This window comes from Ammospiza caudacuta, chromosome Z (assembly GCF_027887145.1).
Source record: "Ammospiza caudacuta isolate bAmmCau1 chromosome Z, bAmmCau1.pri, whole genome shotgun sequence".
NCBI lineage: Eukaryota > Metazoa > Chordata > Aves > Passeriformes > Passerellidae > Ammospiza > Ammospiza caudacuta.
The window spans coordinates 35789734-35810677 of NC_080632.1; the positions used below are offsets into that span (position 1 = coordinate 35789734).

Here is a 20944-nt window from a genome sequence, read left to right on the forward strand (position 1 = left end):
TATAGCAAGAAACATCAAAAGCAAAAACAGGGCAACAGCATTTTAAAGCACTCTTATCTCTGACCTGGGAATACTAAGGAGCAAGCTGGCATTATCTTGTCCATATTTGTTAATGCTTCTAAAGCCTCAATATTTCACATCTTAAACCTATAACCACAGACCCAGTCACTTTCAAGGGACATACCAAACACCTGATGACTTCATATAGTGATACAGCCACAGGGTGCTGTGGTACCATGACTAAATTCATGACCTTGCAATAGAGAATAGGAGAAAAAAATCCCATTCTCTTCTGTTCAGTCCTCAGTGTAGTGTTAATAAAATTACTAAAACACAGCATACAAAGATAACACCTGATCCTACACTCCCCACTTACTGCAGCTCCCTGCTACCTGCTCCATCACATGCTCCAAAGGGCTTCCAAGAGCCCTAAATTCCTATCCCAGAGCCCTCTGGCTCAGCCATCCAGAAGGCTGTCACTTATACTCCTGATCTGATCTTCATTCTTTAACAAACAGCTCATTTGACATCCATGGCTTCTCCCTCAGCTGCTTAATTTACCTTCCCAACTTTAATTTTACTGCAAGAAAATTAATATAGCATTTAAAGGAAATGCAATTTACTGTAACAATACTTTCCAAAGGTTTTAAAGAAATATCAGGAGGAAATCAGGGGAAAAAAGTCTACAGCATTCAATCTGTTTATAAATCAAGAAGTTTCCCTGAGCACACATATAGTTAATCTGCAAACAGAAATGAGAAAAATATGGAACTAGAATAGACTGTTTTATTGCAGCTTCATTAAATTTTCAAATCTCTCTTGCTCCAATGTGCTGTGGAAGAAAAGAGAGAAAGAGTCTTTTACAAAGAGCAAGATATAACAGCACCATATCTGTATGTCTCTAGAGAAGCTTTCAAAGCTGCTCACAGGAAGACAGCCTGCATTTTATAAAAGATGCTAGAAATCTCATATAGCTGATTTAAACACATAATTTGGGAAGTGGTCTTGTTCTTAAGATGAGAAGGGTAAACAAGCAATTATCCTATCAGCCCAAAAGACATAAGTGTAAGGTCAGCCACTGGGCATCACGTAAATTTTCTCGTATAGTCTGGCAGACGTTTTCAAATAGAAGTCCGTCCACACTTCTACTTGCTTTAATCTCAAAAACTTATTTTTATTATTAGAATAGACTCTGGAGTGGAACCAGCAAGCTCCAGTCAGAAGCTCAACCCAAGCATGCTCATCTCCTCTCTTGGCTAATACATTCAGGCTGTGCATCAAGAAACAAGACAGCCAAACCCCAGCTCTGCCCTCGAGACTCTCTGGGCCTCAAGAGCCACAACTGCACACATGTCCAGAGACTTATGTTCTTCTGTCAAACAAGATCATATGTGGTTTAGTCACTTAACAGCACAGAGCAGAAGGATAGCTCCTTTTTTGCAGATATACTGAAACTCACCTCAAGAGTCTGCAACAATGCTTTCTCATGTTGAATTACAAGGCTCATTCCCCTCCTTATGGTTATGGACAAAGAAGACACACTGGGACAACCTTGCCTTTCATCTCAAAAAGCTATACATCTGCATAGCCAGTATGTGTTAGTGCACTTTGCAGCCCGGCGGGGTACTGGAGTCACCGGGAGCCCCTGGGGCCGCAGCTCGGAGCACGCTGGCCCGGAGCTCGGCTCTGCCCGCGAGGGCCGGGGGCTGCACCGCACTGCTCCAATGAGTCACCGACCTGATGCAGCGACTTGGCTGATCCAGCAGAAACCTAGCAGAACCTCTGGCAGCCAGCGCTGGGGAAACTTTCCACACACAAAATATAAAGGCTCTGTCAGTCTACTCAGAACAGCAAACTCTCCCTAGAAAAAGAAAAAAAAGCACTAAGTCATGGAAAGCTTATTTTTCAGTGGCTGTCTGGTTAAAAGACCAGACAGTTCTGGTTAAAAGACCATCCTGAAATCAGAGCAGCAGAGGACAATTGCCTCTTCCTTATTCTTTCTCCCTGTGAGACAGGAAATCTGTAACAGCTGGGGTTGTCATCTTAGAAACAATGTTACCTTTTTCCCTCGTTAGTGACATTTGATTCCACCTATACTGATGGACACCATTAAATTCATGCTGACTTCGTTAACCCATTGGTGATACTTAAGCTGTATGTGTTTTGGGAACAGTTATCTTTGCTCCTGGGCTGGAACAGTACACCTTATCACTGCATCCAGATCAGGAACAGGAATCCTGGAGCTAGCCGGCTAATGAAGCAGGAAACAGCAAGTGTTAGCTTCCTTCAGGAACATCTGCCATTCCTTCTCCCTCCAGTCAGTCACCACCCGTACATACCAGAGCAGACAGTGCACCTCTGCTCAGTTTTCAAGGATCCCTGTTGTGGACCTCTCCAGTCTTTCATCCTCACTCATCTTCCTTTCTAGTATTTTACTTCTGCCCAAGTCTACTGTTAAATAAAAAAATAGGATACTTTCCAGAAGCTGTAGAGCTTTTGTTATTCTATTTCAAATGTTACAGATTTTTGGCTATAAAAGAGCAGCCTTCCTAAAACATGCCAGTTCAGGCCTTTGAAAAGACACAGGTCCAAAACCACCCTGACTTACACATTCTGAATGACAATATTATAAAACAAAAAAACCCCTTATTATTCTTTTGATATTTTATATGTTTTGATGTCATACATATTCCTGGCTCCTACTCTCTCTAGCAAGAAAACTCCATTGCTACCATGCAAAGCTTAACTTTTGTTCCTGTATGCCTTTTTTTGCAGCACCTTACATAGGTGAAACAAAACAGAAAGAGTCTAATAGAGGAAAAAAAAATTTTTTCTGCATTGAAAAGCTAAAGATTTATATAATTTACCTAAGCTTCCCTCAGCTTTCAGCTGAGACAATTACACCTTCCCATGCTTCAAAAATTCATATTTTACCTATTTATACTTATGACAGTCTAGAAGAAAGGTATATTATGTTTACAACTTGCAGCAGTCACATCCACTTCCGAGAGTGGTGAATTCATCTCATATTTGGTAATACATTTTTCAGCAATTTTGTGAGAAAGGAAGATTCCCTGCCAGCCTCAGAATACTATGTGCATATTTAAAACCCAAATCTAGACTACAAATAATAACATAAGATCCAACCACTCTTCCTGAAAGACAAACTTCCATTTGTTAATACTAGTGAAAGGCTCCTTGGATGGTGGAGTCTAGCCAGTAAATGTGCACTTATGGTTATTATGCACATCAAGGCACATTTCCACATTTAAACATTCTGATTCCTAAAAATGTTTGCATTTGGTTAGAACATTCTTCATGCCTCAGCTCTGTTTTAAAAGTTCTTAATTCCTTTCATAACAGTAGAAAATAAAACCAAATTCCATCCATTCCTGACCAGTGCAAGAAATGGGATGAAGCAACCAACAGTTTTAGCTAACTGCGTTTGGATGACAAAGATAACATTCCCAGGGGAAAAAAAATTATATGGTGAAACAGTAGAGAAGAATACACTAGTTGGTTGTCTCTCATGCTTTAGCCAGTTCTGTGCAAACCCTTTATTGCAGTGGAAGGATAGGCCTCAGTCTGATGCCCTCAATTCCCTTTTCAAAAAAACCCAGTTAAGTTGAAAAGCTGTTCCTCTACAAGCAGAAAGAAACCCATCCATTGCAGAGTTATACTTGTAAAATTGCAGCATTTCCAATTCAGCCCTTAGATTACGATACCATAACTTTCCAAGGCAGACAAGCTCTAAGTGACTCATCTGGAAAGGCAAACACCATTTATTTTTGACATTTATACCTTATGAATTATTAATTAGTTTTCTGCATCTAGATTGATTTTGCATGAAAAGGAATTTCTGGCACAGACCTTAAAGCTGAAAAGTGTACAGATTGGAAAAGAACTCAGCAGTAATATCTATCTGTCTAAGTGTTGCTTAAAAGAGCAAATCCTGTTAGTCTACTGAAAGTCATAAAAGACTAAATGAACATTTGCAGGAAAATTTTCTTTCTAGAGAAAAAAACCCCCAGTTTTTATCTCTAATGAAACCTGCTCTCCTTCCAACCTGTTTCCTGCACTCTTTCGCAAAGAGACAGAACGAAGTGATGTCTAGTGCTTAATGGCATTTTAAATTGAAAGACAAACAGTATCTCTGGTGTTTCTGCACAACAGCCACTGAATTTCATATCCCAAAGGTGAAAAACAAGCTCTATATAAAAATGTTTAGATAAACTCTTCACATGCAAAGATGTTTTGCAGGCAATAGAAACTGGAAATTAGGCAATCAAAAAGAGTAACAATTGATGTATAAATAACACAAGTTATTAAAAACATCAAACTGAAATCCACAAAAAATATGATGGAGGCAGAGGGGAATATAAATATTTTAACAGTCTGCTGCCATAGAATTGTGGAGGAAAAGGCAGGGAAAACCAGTAATTTTTCTCTATTTTAAAATTTCTGCTTACAAAGAATTCAGCATAGCAACTCCTTTTGACAGTGATAACAAATCCAAGGAACACAAGACCAAAACACAGCCTGATGAAAATCACATAAATGCTGACAAGAATCTCAGCTAGTAGGACCTATCTACTCTGAAATAGATATGCATTCCATTCTCCAGCCTTCCTCTAGTAAGAGGTGCAATAGCCAAATGAGAATTTCTTGTTCTTTCAGAAGGTCCTCTGGCATCACACCAAACCACAAGGTTATACTGCTGCTGCCTCAGCAGCACCTTTGCTGGCATCAAATAACACTCCCTTTCTGTGGAGAAATGATGATGGGAAAAGAAGGTGAGCGCAAAGTGCTGCACTCAGTGTGAACCATATGACGCTGCAAAAACTACGTCAGTCCAATTTCAGTCTACAGAATAAAAAAACTTTAAATGTGTTTATTTATAAAGATACGTCCCCCATTGCGTTCACAAGAACATCATCACTATTACATCAAGTGCAAATACATACCCACAGATCACTCTCTACAGGTCCATCACAGTGATTTCCATCTACAGACAAACTGAAAATATGCTGAACTTCAAACAACCACTTATAATTTTCAATTTTCTACCATGCAGGTCTGTAGAGCCTCCGTAAAGGGAAATTTTATGAAAAATGTAAGCACAGTAAATAGCAATTTCTTTTTTCTCTGCTTGGGGAGGGAAAAAAATAATTAATTTTAACTTCTGGCACTTCTATGACAGATTGGATGGATTCCTGTGATGTGCTATAACCTCAGATTATAAAAACGCTACTATTTTGTCTCCAAGATTAAGTGCAGGATTAGATAAGCACTGAAAGCAAGGTAATTGTGCTGTGGCAAACATCATCGCAATAATGCCACACTGTAGCTCAATTTTCCTTCGTCTGATTATCTACATATACTTAAGAAAGGATAAGCACCACCATTGTCCATCATGAGCCACTGCCTGAGAAGAGAATCAAAGCCACAGAAGTTTCTGGAAAGCAGCAGAAGGAAGACCTTTTAGTTCTAAGGTAAGAGGTTTGGAGGATGTTTTGGCTGTCCCTGAACATACCACAGACTTTCCCTGGTAAGAGGGCCATGAGTCAGGGCACATCCCACTAAATGCTGCCCATACAGCTTCTCTTCACATGTTCTTACAGAGCAGCAGCAGCTCCTTGGGGCCCACAAAGCAGATTTTCCCTCCATCCCTCCCTTGAGCTTTTAAAAGCCAAAGACTTCACTGGTACACTACTAGGTCATGAGAGTCAATGTTCCAGCTCCTCAAGCCTCCATCCTTCACAAGAAATATGTCAGACCAACCCGGCACCTCCCTTCCATTTGCAATTAGGAGCTACGTAAAAGTACAGAATTTTCTGCACAGTAACCTCTGCAAAATCTTCTTCAATTAGAATTGGTTATGCTGCTCCAGCACTTTATGCAGCATGCTATCAATCAGTATGCTAGTCATGAGGACACATTTAAAACTCAAAGACAGTTTTGCATGTGTGACCAAGAGCGTCCAGCTCTTCCTTGCTATGCAATAATTCCAGTTAAGATGGGAGTCAAGATATGAAAAAAAAATTTGGTGCATGCTGTGTTTTGAACACAGCATCTATGGGTATTCTTTGCCTCCAGACATCACTGGGAGAAAACTTAGAGATGGGCGTCATTTAGTGCTCCAACATTTATATACATATATAAAAATGGAAAGTGTATCAATCAGTTGGAAAATTACTACAGGAACTTTCCAGATGTTTGAGAAATCTTAAAAAAAAAAGTCATGATCTTTTTAGTACAAAAAGCAGCAGTTCCTCCAATCACATTTAGAAATAGGGTTTAAAACTGGCGCAGACTGTTTAAGCCATCAGCAACTCAGAAGGGTTACACAGTATCCAACTAAAGAGCAATTTAGATTAAAGTCAATTTTCACCCTTTCAATTATGTAATATCAATAAAAGGACGCACGGGAATCATGCCAAATGTGAATAATGTATCTGGCAATCAGCTAGAGCGCACAAAGAGAAGGAATTTCCCTACCTGCTGCGGAAATAATCCCCTCTGCAGCTAAGTATTGTTTTCTAAAAATAGTCTTTATTTCCAGATCAAAATTTTGCTCCCTTTCCTTAATCCCAAAAGGTAGTGCTCCACACTGAGAGAAGCCAACAGCCTGCCAGCGGGGCATGCCTCTCGAACAGAGGTTTCTAGCAGCCTGTCTGGGCTCTATCCTCAGAGCCACACCACCCTGCAAACCACCCTCGTTCCACCATCCTCACACTGATCACAAGTTTCCACACTACATGAGAAGGGAGATCATTAAGTTCCACAAAAGCAACACACGGTGCAGCATTTGCACTAAGAAAAATATAACGCTGCCCAGCTTTCCAGGCCAATTCCCACATGTACCTTTGCATGTGAGGAAACATGGAAGGAGAAAAGCAGACCCACTGACAGGTGATGTCCTATCACTGGAAAAGCAAACACAGCTGCCACAGAACACTGCGGGACAGTCAGGAACATGTTATGAATACAGAGTGTGCTAGCGATTAAGGAAAATATTAATATCAACAGAGAACAGTAAAAATTGGTTAGTTGCAGTTTGTTTAGTAAGTGGACTGAGTCATACATTACAGAGAAAAACATTTTACATACTTCTGACCAAGGAATTAAAAAAAACATTCTGGCAGATGAACCCAAATATTCTCTTTTACACAAGAGAACCTGTGTAGACAGGCTCTGAATTAGCACAGAAGGCCTAGGAAGACCACAGAACTTTGTGGACAACAGCATAGCTAGGCAGGAGTCTCATTTGCTTCTTATTCACCAGCAGTCATTCTCTTACTGTGCCATTCACAGGTTGCCTTGTTAAAGACAGAAGCATAGTAGTTTCCACCTAAAGTAATGGCATCTAACAATCTACTGACAATGATGAATGGAGTGGAAGTCATTTCTTCAGATGTTTCTTCCAATATCAAACATTTTTCTCTCATTTTTTCAAACATATACATAGAAATGTGTAAATTGGGTTATTTGGTCTGGGTATTGAGACAAAGTTAATCACGAAAGCAGAATGCAGTGGTAGAAAATAAACCATACTGCAGGCTTTTGGTTCAAATCACCACATTAATATTTAAACACTATTTAAATGTCAGTCACATTTATTCAGTTGTTTCGAATGGAACATCAGATGTGGCCACTCCCAGAATTTGTGTTAAGCTCTTTCCCTAAGAAATTATTACTTTCTGAAAGCTGTTTTGACTGTGCCTCACAAGAGCCATATTATGCAATGAATGCAGTCATGTGGAAACAAAGCTCACGCTATTTTAAAACAACTGTGTTTAAATGCCCCAGACTGTCAAATCACCCAAAGTGATTTGTGGTAGTCTTATAACTGTACATAAACCTGGAGGAAGCCATATTCTGTCAGTCACACTGGCACAACACTACTGACAAAGGAGTCTGCATGCCTAAAGAAAAAGGGACCATTTGGTGGCACAGCACTTTGTTGCCCATTTCTGGAAAAACATTTTAGCTCTTCCCAGCTTCAGGATGTATGACAGATCTGCAGCACCATGTTAACATTCAAATGGGGTAATTTCTCCTTCTTAGATGCTCTGTCGATATTAGAAGTAAATGAACAACCTAACCTGCTCCACATGGTCAGTCTAACATCTGTATTAATGCAATTCTGTATAATACCAGGGCTTTCAGACTCCCCCTGCTTTTACAAACTCAGGAAAATTTCTCTAAACTTTATTTATCTGCTGCACAGAGGCAAACCCATTAGTTTTTCTGAAAGGCAAAAGGGTGAACACTCGACTCATTCCAGAAGGTACAAAGTGTCCTCCTGCTCATCAATGTCTCACTGCTGCTGCAGGTGTTCCATGAAAGTTGCCAGGCATTAAGTTCTTCAGCACAACTGCTAAACTGGCAGTACTTCATGCAGGTTAGCTTGACATTTCACAAGTCAGAAAACAATAAAGGAAATTAAATAAAGTTTTTGCATTGTATAAAACAATCTAGATGTGCTCTTGATATGACCTAGGACTCTATTAAACAGCACATCATATAAATAAACCTGAGTAAGAACCAAATGAATAATTTAGAATTTTTAAACATTTCCTATTTGTCTGTTCCTATCTGGAAAGCTTCATTCATGCCAGCAATGTCAATCTGTATTTCACCTGGTGTTTAACTGCTAGTCAAAAGGATTACTCCCTGGAGCAAGGTCAGCACAACTATGTCGCAGATTTCTCACTCATAATGCACACAATCCAATAAGCAGATCACTCTTCAACATACTTGTGAGTGATTCTCATACATGAATGTGTCTTCATGGCCTGCATGAAAACAAACTGCAAAAGTCAAGGCTGGGGCCAAAAATCCCTGGGTCATCAGATGTCAGGCTGCTAAATCTGGCATCAGAGACTTAAATGTTTTTGTTCCAGACAGCTAAAACTCTTCCTTCCTTCTAAATGACAGTACTGCTGACAATCAGTGTGAGAGTGTCATCTGAAGGACAAAACAGCAGGCACAGACCTTTCACATCACGCTCCCTCAAAAAAAGATGTTTACCTCTGCTGCTGCAGATGCATTCTCATTAGCTTACAAAAATGGAGAACTGAAATTTCTAATACTAAAAAGTGAACTTCATCTTGCCTGCTTCTTAAAACATGGACAGCAGAGACACTGAAATTCTTATTTTCAGTATCAGAAAATAAGAATTGCCATAATGATGATTCCTAGGCTGCTCATAGCACCAAGGGCAGCAGAGGAAGAAACAACAAAGTAAGCAGCAGCAGATGGGCACTGCTGGATGGGCTCAGGCACACTTACCTGCTCCTTATGCCATCTGTTTTGAGTGCAGACGTTTTCTTGCAAGGCTTATTTTACCAATGATGCAGAACAATGTGGCATGAAAGGTGAGACACAGTGTTATTCAATGTCTTCATGCACCCACTCAGGACTTGGTATAAAACCATTGCATTCAGAGTTATAGTGTGTACTGGTGCAGCTACAAGGTATGGAAAATCAGAATTTAGACAAATATTTGGATTAAGGATCATTTTTCAGGGAATATTTCCCCATAGTGCTCAAGAGATGAGAAGCATGAGAAGGGGAAACACATGGGTGTTGAAAAGTCAAAAAGTGGAATGTATCTTGTGTGCCTGGATCTACAGATTGCTTGCAGTGACCAAGACTCCTAGCTGAGGATGCCTGCAATGGCAAGCAATTGGAAATAACTGGAGATTTAGTATTTAGTTACAAACAAAACAAAACTTGAAAAAACAACCAAACAAAACAAAAACACACAAACAAACAACAACAACAAAAAAACCCCCAAAACACACACACACACACAAAAATCCATAAAACCCCCAAAATCACAAAAAAACCCCCACCTACACTGCACAGGTCTTGGTGTCAGCTCTCTAGATCTAAATTAATTTCTCTGACTTACATGAAATAATTTTAGATTTAGCCCTAAAGCACACTAAGTCAGAATTTGTACCCTCGCAGACTCTAACACACAGATTTTGTATTATGAAACAACTCAACTACTGGTGAAACACTCACCCTGACCTTCCTGCAATATCACACCATGCCTAAAGCAACAGAACCAAACCTCATTACTCGGATTTCAGCTGCGGTCTAGACCCACGAAACAAAAAGGTCATGTTTATTGCCGTTTTCCCAAAGTCAGGCTAAAACAAACAGCGCCTACGCAACGAGGCGCACAGACCTCGGCAGGGAAGGTCCGACCCGGGGCGGGTACTTGCGGCAGCGGCTGCCCCGCGGCTCCCAGCGCGGCGGTCAGGGCACCCCGGGAGCTGCTGCCCGCTGCCGCAACGCGCCCCGAGCCCAGAGCGGGGAGGCGCGGCGAGCCCGGCCCTCGGCAGATGGACACCCCTGCAGACCCCCGCCCTCCGCGCACATCCATCCCTGCGCGCACCGCGCACACCCGGCCAGACACACGGCGCCCCGCACGCTCGCTCATCGCGCACGGCCGGGCACAGCATCCGCGCAGACCCACTCGCCCCGCTCTCACTCGAGTGGAGATCCGCGCACAAACCCGTGCATGCCCACGCACACGCCGGCCGCAGCCGAGCGCGCTCCACGCGTGGGGAGAGCGCTCGGTACCTGCGTGGCTTTGTGGAACTGCTTCTTCAGCCCGGCCACAGACATGGCGAGGGCAGCGCGGAGCAGCGGAGCGGAGCCGAGCCGAGCCGAGCCGAGCCGAGCCGAGCCGAGCTGCCGGGGCGCTCTGCCAGCCCGCACCGCACCGCACCCGGCGCAGGCTGTCAGACGGCGGCGGCGGCGCGGGAGCGCTGTGACGTCAGGGCGGGACGCGCCGCCCCCGCCCCGCAGGTGCGCCGGCTGAGGCCCCGCGGGGCTCCGGGGCCGCCGCAGCGCCGCCACCGCCGCCTCACGGCCGCCGGCCCGGGACCCGCACCCGCCCCCTCCTGTGGCCGACGGCGCTCGCACCCGCGCGGACAGAGCGCTCGTCCGGCGCGGACACCCCCGGGATGGGCACCCGGCCACGGGCGTGGGTCTTTTCCGCGCTGCGCGGAGATCGGTCTCGCCTCAGCAGCCTTCCCGGCGGGGATCGGGATACTCGTCACCGCGGGATATCATCCACGGCAATGAACCCGAAAAAAAATTGGCGGAGCAGTAACGGGGGCAAGAGAGGAAAGCAGAGAGAATGTCAATGTTGGCCGATTTTCTGAAAAGACGTTTCTGGCCACGCCAGTTTATTTGGGCCTGATCGTGCCTCGCTGAAGCACAGTTGGTAGTCAAACCGTGGCTAATTGGGATTCTCTCAACAAGCGCTGTTTTCTTCTCCCGTCAGATTGTCAGTGATGCATAGAAAAGCACTTCTAAATTTTGCCTGTTCCAGCCTTCTGGTGTGGCTGTTGGCTGGAGAGTAAAAGCCTAGAACCCAGATAAAAGTCATGTACTTTAGCAGTTCAGTGTTGCAAATACTAGCAGAGCAGTAATTAGCAATTATTAGGCTCTGCCAGCAAAAGACTAAACAACATGAGCAATGTGATCCAAACACAATGATCCTTCTCTGCAGGCTGAACCAGTCACTGCATATGTGTGCTGCAAATTAGCACAACGGAGATGCACACTCACAGCTCCTCAGCTGTTTGAAGGCAGCCATGCTACATTGGCATTTGATTCCATCACAACAAACACTCATCGCTCAAGCTAGTTAGCATTTTCAGAAGCACCTAAAGCTGTTTATAAACCCTGTGAGGGCTTGCCATGGTGCTCCATGCAGGGTTGTTGCACCTAACCAAGCTGCACTGCTGCAGTCTCGAGGCACGTGTACCATCTCAGCCTTACCAGATATGGGTAAAGGGGATGATAGCACACCTCTGGGTGCCCAGAGGCAGAGCCAGGCCTCCAGATCAGTGACACAGTGCCGTTCTTGGAAGTTACTTGCGGCAAAGAAAAGGATCTGAAATGGAAGTCCTGTGGGCACTTTTGGAAGCATTATCAAAGTTGTTCTTTGTCAAGAAAGGCAAAATAAGAATACCTTTCTTCTCACTGGAGGGTGGGAGATGGTAACAACCTCATCCTGAGCACAAGTAGGAGGCACTGCTTTCTGGCCTAGTCCCGGGGCCCCACAGAAACACTTCCATCCACTCTAGTAGTAATACTGTTTTAAAGGATGAAAAATAAGACCATATGGAGATACTAGGCAGAGAGTGGGAGTCTCTTGTGCCAGCCATTGTGCTTTTAATAGAAAACTCCCATTGTACCTAGTACTTGGGAACGGGTGCTTCAGTCTGGAAACACAGCGAGAGGTAAAAAGTAAACCTATGATAAATGCAACATAATTTTTAATTATTTTTATAAAATTAAGAGTATATTTGTATGTTACCAAATAACTGTCTTTCAGTGTTTATATATATTACTAGATAACTGGCTTTTTCAGGTAACATTTCAGGATCTAACTTTTGTTGGGTATTTCAAAAGAGTACATTCCTGTCCACTACAAATTTAATGTGAAAATGTTATAAATAAATAATAAATAAATAGACATTTAAATGTCCGCCAAATTCAGTATCCAGGTGATGAGCTGGAGATATAAAGTATCCCTCATTTTCAAGGGTATTAGAAACCCTGCTGCTCCCACTGCCTGTTGATTGAAATGATACCTGGCTATAAATCATTGCCTAAATCGTAGTTGAATGCCCTGACTCACCAATATTATTGTCTGTGTATTCTCACAGCTTTATCTGATACTTCTACTTCTGCTCACACTTCTTTTCTTTTTCTTCTAGAATATCTATATTCCTGGAGTGGAAATTTTTATTAATCTTTGTTAAAGCATAGTTCCTGTGTATCAGTGTCAATGGACTTAAAACCCCTTTATATAAACTAAATAGTGACATTTCTTGGAAAAAGAGAAATTAATTTAGTGACTGCTCTTTGGTATATCATGTCATTTGTGATTTCTTCTCTTGGAGGAATCTAAATAATGCTTTGAAATCTGCTTTACTGAGACAACTTCTGGTTTTAATAAACTATAGCAAACAACAAATGTTTGCCTACAATGTATCACATCTGATTCTAAAATATTTTTATGTAATTATGAGATCTATATCTGTAAGTCCAAATCCCATTTTAAAATGAATAATTATGATAGGCTAAACACTTCTTTTTATTTCATATGGAAAGAAAAATTCCAGCAATAACCTAAGAATACTGCCATTGTTGCAGCTGCAAGAAATAATCAAGTGCAGGAAAGACAAAGACTTTTGTAGGTGCAAGCCTAATCCTTTTGTTTCATGGACTTATGCCATAAGTTTGTGAATCACTATAGTTCTTACATAACATAAAGTTGAATCTGCAAATTTAGAACTGCATTCTCATTCTGACAGTCATTTAGTGAAATGATTCATTAAATGAAAAATGGAAATATTCACTTCAATAGGCCTTCAAGAATTTGATTCATCTTTCAATTAATACAGCCTTTTTCAATTTTTTTTTCTCTTAAAAAATCAGGTAGGTAATATTTCAACTGCACAAAGTCATGTAAAGCATAATAAAATCCACTTGATAAGTTGCCTATCAAAATAAAATAAAATGCAAAAAGTACAATTAAAACATTAGCAAAAAGTGTTTGCAAAACCAAAAAACTAATTCCAGGAGAAGATGGCATGGATGCTAAGTCCTTGCAGAAATTGCTGTGGAAGCAAATCACTCTGTTCATCACTCTGGTAATAAAATCACATTGAAAACCAAAGGTAAATATAATAAACCTAAAAAAGGAAACCAGACAGCATCATGAATACAAAATTTTCCAGGTAAGTAACACCAAAAAATCTCTTAATATTCTTAGAGCATTCATTCATATTTTACTGGGGAAGAATTTGGATATTTATTAATACCCAAATTAAATTACGTCTTAAGTTACATAATACCCATATTGAGTTCTGTATGGTGCTATGTCCAAAATTGTACATGAAATATTTTTTTATATTTTCACAATACTTGAGTAAGACAGAAAAACATCCTTATTGACAGGAAAGGCTCCACAAAAGGTTTGGTTAACCTCCCACAACTGATCAGGAACTGTGTATCTCAGTCAGAAATTATGCCAGAAATTAAAAATCAGAACCCTCATTTGAAATCTAATCTGGGCCACACTACTACACATCAGAGGCAAAGACATCTAAATCCAATCGGTGTAAAACAGCAGGAAATTAATAATTGCATGAAGATGAAAATAATGCTTACTTCTAAAAATGGTGAAAGACAGCCATGTAAGTGTGAGACATAAAGGAAGCAAACAAAAAAATCTGTTATTGTATTATCTCTTTAAAAAATTAATTCCTTCACTGATTAGGAAATATTTTGTCAACTTATTAAGATAAAAATATGCACAAAACATAGGCAATAAGTTACAAGCAAGGGAAGATGGAAACGCCTAACAAGGAATGAACCAAGGCAGAAAAATATCAATAACCCCTATCATTTTTTTTAATTACAAGAATCTTTTAATTTCATTTCACACAAACCAATAAAATTAAGAAGGATTAACAGCATTGTTCTTATCAGTTAAGTACTATTACTCTTCTAACCACAGTAGATATAGATTGAATAGCTGAAGTTTTGTGTGTTTCAAGCATGACATAGATTATCCAAGTTTGGTAGATTCACCCTTCCCAGTCATCTATCTCCAGCCTCATGAATTTACAATGTCTTTTTTTTTCTTAATAGATGATCAACAGAAGAGATTTCCTACAATGTCCAAGAGTTCTTCTTTATAAAAGTACAAAAATCTTGACACAATACCATTGCTCTCATGGTATTCTTCCTCAAACACTGTTCATTAAAGCTCCACAGGTTCTTTTGTCTGAATGATCAAAAGAAAACAAGGTCTGTGTTGTTTTCCATCTTACCCTAGTAACAAGCACTTTTTTGTTTGTTTTAATTGATGAGAGCCTTTTCTGACAGGATACTTTTTTAAATAAGATTATTGCTGAGCTCTGTCCTGCCTGTTACCAAAGATACATATTTACTTCTGGTCCATGTTGTATGAGGTGTGCTATTAATCCTGCTGTCCTGTGTGAATGTCATACCATGTCCATTATGATTAGATACTTGAAAAATACAGGACATTGCAATAATGAATTTTGTCTTTCTGGTTAACCACCAGCAGTAAGCTAGTAAATTCTTGTTAATTGCTCCATTAGTTAGGAAAAGAGCATGGACTGGTTCTTTTCAAGCTTCAGATTTCCTTTAATTTCAATTTTGCAAGAAGTTAAATAAGTAGTTAAATCTCTCATTTACTGAATACTGCCTAGTCTGGATAATAAATAGATCTTTAAGAATCTCATCTAAAAGTAATTTTCAGCCACCTTCATTTCTTTAAACAGGAATTCTTAGCTATGTTTTGTAGGAGCAGCCACTTCAGCATAACAGCCAAGAAATATCAGAAAAATACCTGCAGACAAGGCAGAGTCTTTGGCCAATAAGTTTAGCACCAGTTTACAGCTAGGGCACCTAGCAGCACAGAATAAGCTGGATCAATTTCAGATATGCTGGATGACCTTAGACAGTTGCTTATGTACTTGATGCATTGTCTAAGCATTGCTGTCTTACTAGGCCAGAAGTTCTGTGGATTTTGTGAGTGGATTTTGAAAGTGGATTTTGGACATCTTCATGTTGTTTCTAGTGCAGACAAGATGCATGCACACATATGCCCGTGTTTGTGTGCATACAGAAGAGCAAGAAGCATGCCTTAGGTGATCAGCTAACTTAGATTTCTGAATCAAAAATTTTAATCAGCAGAACAGTTAGACTAAATTGCTCATGTTCTGTCCCTTGTCTCTTTGCAACAGATGATGAGCTACTAAGCTGCACAGATGCCAGCACGGCCACATCCCCAGCTCCAGGGAAACCCAGCACATGAAAAAGTAAGCATAATTTGTTCTTCATTAAATTAATGAGTGCTCCTTCTGATCTCTGTGTTGGTAAGCAGTTCCCTGCAACGCCAAATCAGCAAGATTGTCATAAACAAAGCATTGCAGAAAGGATAGACATATTTCAATGACTTAATCTAATGTGGGCATAGTGATATATTTCATCTGTTTGCTTATTTACAGCTTCATTACATATAGATGTACAACAACAATATGTTCAGATATAGATCATACTGAGCGAGAAGTTGTTGCAATTATATTCATGTTGAAAAATTCTAACTCAGGTTTTCAATTCTGTGTTGTAATTCCAGTTTACTGAAATTACTTTTTATATTTACTTTTATTTTTAATCCCAGTGGAGATGTTTATAAGTATTTAAACCTTTAGATACTTTTAGCCCACTGTCTTTGTCTCATTATGATGCACAAGCAGCTAACACAAGCCGATGCATACCTTCTAAAGAAGATTCTGGCTCTTGAGACTATTAGGCCTGAGAATCAGTGATGGGCCATTTCTTCTCAGCTTGCTGGGAAAAGCATCTTAGGGCACTAGAAGTGCCTTCTAGAGGGACCTGGACAACCTTGAGAAGTGGACCCAAGGTAAATAATCTAATGAGATTTAACAAGACCAAGTGCAAAATGCTGCACCTCAGTCAGGGCAACCTCTGGTGTCAACGCAGCTGGCGATGAACAGATCAGAGCAGCCCTACCCAGGGGGGCTTTGGGTGCTGAGGGATGAGAGGCTGGACATGACCCAGACAGCCAACTGTGTCCATCTAAGGCAGGGTGGGCAGCAGGGCCAGGGAGGGGATTCTGCCCCTCCGCTCTGCTCTGCTGAGACCCCACCTGCAGGGCTGCATCAGCTCTGGGCTCCCAGCACAGCAAGGACATGGAACTGGTGGAGAGAGTCCAGAAAGGGCCACCAAGTTGATCAGAGGGATGGAGTGCCTCTTCTATGAGGGAAGACTGAGAGAATTGGCATTGTTCAGCCAGGAGAAGAAAAGGGTTTGAAGTGAGCTAACTGCAGCCTTCCAAGTACAGGAAGGGAACCTACAAGAAACATGGAGATTGTTTGCAAGAGCATGTAGTGAGAGGACTAAGGGAAATAGCCTCAAACTGAGAGTAGATTTAGATTAGGTATTTAAGAGAAATTCTTTGCTATGAGGGTGGTGGGACACTGGCACAGCTTTCCCAGAGAAGTTTTGGATGCCCCATTACTGCAGGTTCCAAGTTCAGGTTGGCCTGGGCTCTGAGCAACCTGGTCTAGCAAAAGGTTTCCTTGCCCATGGCAGGGGATTTGGAGCTAGATGATTTTAAGGTCCTTTCCAATCCAAACAGAATCTATGATTCTGCTCACTTTTCAAATTTCTTTTCTTTTATGGAGACATTCGTTGTTTAGTAAGGACAAAACATTACAGCCAAGTTGTGTTGGGAGGGAATCACAGAAATACTAAATGAAACTGCAGAATCTTCCAATGTACCCTTTTTTAGGGATTTCATTACAGTGAAAATAATATTCAGAGATTCAAATAATCAGTGCATGTTGGAGAATTTTGCTCAGACACAGCTTATACAGTTTTGTTCAGACATGCCATAATCATATATAGCTGATTGAAAAGTAAAAGGCAGCTGTAAGCTGTAAATTCTCAAAGCCTGTTCCTGTAAACAACAAAATTCTCAGGCACATTTCTGTAAACAGCAGAAGTTCTCAGGTTGTTTTTTAATAACAAGTAAATATCTTGTCCTTGGATAGTTATGGGAAAGCAAAGTGACAAACATGGAGGCCTTGAGAACCGTTCATAACAGGATGAGACAAACAAGTCTTGGTCTCAATAACAAACCACAGGTATTGAAAACAAAAGGAGGGATTGGTGTGTGGTCTGTAACCAATGATGAGCTCGGGTTTTGCAATACGTATGAACTTAATTAACACGGTTATAAAATGTGCATGTTGGATCAATAAATCAGAGTTTGATGTTGATCAGAGGATGGGTCGTCTCCCTTCGCTTTCTACAAGTGAAGTCAGCATGAAACAAACAAAATTTTACAACAAATTATATTCGAATATGAGCTTTAAATCACAAAGAGATCTTTCAGGTTTGCAGCAGTTACTGAAGCAATGAATTCTGATTCATTGATGTGCCATTAACCTCTGTCATGACAATTTCTTGTCCAGATATTTGTGTTTCAATTACCCCAAATCTGTGTGATATTTGGGCACCAACTGGACTTACTATACTATCGAATATACAGTTAACGTCAGTCTTGTGCCCAGTTGTTCATCTTGCTGTCCATGGATTTAGAGGCTATCCCATCTGTGCTTATTTGGTGTACTAAGAAGAATTATCTGCCACCCTTGACAGAGATTAGCAACAAAGTTCACAGATATTGTGAGCTATTCCCAGTGGTCCTTACTGAAAGAACAATGCTAAGACACTAAAGCAAGTCCATGGCTCCACAAGCTTGAAATAAACATGAGTTTGACCTAATTGCAGAAAGATAATTTCTGAGACTTTTGAATGGATCAAAAAGGCCAGACAATGGACACAAAAAAACCAATGCAAGAGGGATTGGTGTACTCAAATGCTTCAGCTGAAATAAGATGATCCTTGAATATCTGGATTTTGACCTGTTGTTTGGATGTTGCATCCAGATCCCTGTCCCTCCATTCTGAGCTCGTGTTGTTTTTTTCTTTCCACCAGTAATGTAAAGATCAAGAGCTTCACTAAAAATCTTGCAATAATTATCACCTAATAATAATACTGCACCATGTACCTGATCCCTGGTAAGAACTGAGCCAGGGACTTCAATCAAAAACACGTGCCTTCAGTTCTCTAGCCTTGATGTTCAAGCTGGAAAGAAAGAAGCCTTTGTTATTCAACATACATCATGCCCTCATTAAGTGGACTGTTCTACACTCTCTAGGCTTGCTACTGTACAAGCACCACTGGTAATATGAGCATAGAAGGTTCCAGGTTCCCAGCCTTATGTTTCCATCCCCTCAGTGAGTAAGAGAAGCTGAAACAGGGAGAGCATCCAAGCCACAGCTTGGCATCACCCACACAGCATTCACTTTATAGATTCTTTTCTGTTAATTAAGTAACCGGTACACTTCTGTCAGCTATCAAGATGATTCATATTCTGTCTCTTCCCTACACAAGAGGGGCTTTCAGAATTCCCATGTAGGTTTTTTTGTCCATCATTTGTATGACTGGGCTTGAGTTGTAACAGAGTTTGTACAGTTGTACAGAAAGTGTCTAATCGACTGCCGACAACTCCAGTGGATAAAGTGAAGTCATACAATTAATGAAATTGCCTTATTTTAATTGATTAGGAACCACTATTAAGACTAACCTCAAGGCTTAAACTAGAGAGAAGAAGAAAAAGGAATTAGTTTTCTGCTTCTACAAACACAAAATAGATAACAAACAAGTCCCTCTGCTCCACTGACTATAAAAAACCCAAAAACCAGTCTTACCCTGCAGATACAAAGATTACTTGTCTATTCTTTGTTGCTTGTGCTTCTTTGCTGCAGGGCCTTTCAGGCATTTTCCCAAAAAACGTGACAAAGTAACTCACAAAACTGTAGTGGGATTATCAAGCTATATTTTCTCACAACCTTTTCTATACCTGCATGAGGAGCTCAATGCAACCTCAGGAGGCAAGACAAGGTGAAACCAGAAAAGTTCTTGGTGTTTCTTCTAAGCTTGCACCGCATTGTAGGCAAGACCAAGCATCATAACAGCAGGCAGCAGATGCCTGTCAGAGCACAATATCTTTTCAGAAAGGATCAAGTCTTCAGCCTTTCAGCATTTAAAATGCAATAAATGTAAACACCCCACAAGAAGTAGGAGCAGAATATCAATGAGAAAAGAATAAATCTTGAGCCCTCTCCAAACTCCTCAACTCATCTCTTTTTCTGAGTAGCCTAAAGGGGCCATCAGTGTTGCCTAGAAAATATTTTATAATATTACATCATCTCTGGGATTCTGCGATCGTTTCTTTGAAGCACTGGCTAGCTCTTTTAATTCCTTCCTGTCTACATTCTAGCCAAAAGCGACAGGTTTTTTGTTTCCTGTTTTATCTCCAACATATAGACCCACAACAATCGTCTTTATCCTAGAGAGTGATACTGCTATTGCTGAGAACAATTCAGAAAATAACTAGTTCTCGTGGATATGCTTATGCCAGAGCTTTAATATCCAACTGTTGCAGGAATTTACAACCACTTCCCCTGTTATTTGAAAACTATGCATTCTTTTCCACACACCATTATCACATTTCTCTGTTCCTTTGTAGTCTTGTGTATGATATTTGAACCACTAAGCTTTGCACAAAAACAAAAGAAGATTAGGGGAAAAAGTGTCTTTTACAAGACATTGGGGCATTATACACTCCCAGGAGACAGTATTTAGCAAATTCATGAGCATTTTCCCAGTTTTTTCAATAAAAGTAGCCTTCCTCTACATTGTGTTCAAGTGTGATGTCACAAAGCTAAAACCACATTATATTTTTAGAACAACTCTGATTTACATGAAACTGGTGCAGTATATGAGGCTGTGGAAATCCCTAAGGTGGAACAAAATGAACTTTGAACTAAATGAACTATCTTGATTCCTGTTGCAAATTGCATTGAAAACAAGAAAAAACAAATTGTAAATATTGAGGAATAATAATCTCCTCACCCAAGTCTAGATACATACAACAAAGACATAGAATCATAACATGGGCTGAAAAGAACCTTAAAGATAATTCTTTCCCAAAGCACCTGCCATGGGCAGGAATCCCTTTCCATAGTTCAAGTTGCTCAGAACCACAGCCAGCCTGGCCCAACACTGCCAGGGATGCGCCGTCCATAGCTTCTCTGGGCAGCCTGTTCCAGGGCCTCACCACCCTCACAGTAAAGAATTTCTTCCTAACATCTAATCTACACCAGCCACTCCCCCTTGTCCTACCTACTACATGCCCTGGTCAGAAGGCCCCCCAGCTCTCTTGTAAGCCACCTTACAGGGACTTTCCAGTTCCTTCAGGAACTGGGAAGTTACT

At 40.8% G+C, this 20944-nt stretch overlaps 2 protein-coding genes across 2 annotated transcripts in view; both read right to left on the minus strand.

The window, feature by feature from the left end:
* SH3GL2 (SH3 domain containing GRB2 like 2, endophilin A1) overlaps positions 1-10731 on the minus strand; it is an 89741-nt gene extending 79010 nt beyond the window's left edge. Inside the window, exon 1 of the mRNA XM_058823312.1 lies at positions 10600-10731. Coding sequence (XP_058679295.1) covers positions 10600-10644 — 45 coding nt within the window. The 5' untranslated portion in view covers positions 10645-10731. The remainder of the gene's footprint in view (positions 1-10599) is intronic.
* Positions 10732-10885: 154 nt separating this feature from the next.
* Positions 10886-20944, minus strand: part of CNTLN (centlein) — a 199414-nt gene continuing 189355 nt past the window's right edge. Inside the window, 1 exon segment of the mRNA XM_058824396.1 lies at positions 10886-11073. Coding sequence (XP_058680379.1) covers positions 10886-11073 — 188 coding nt within the window.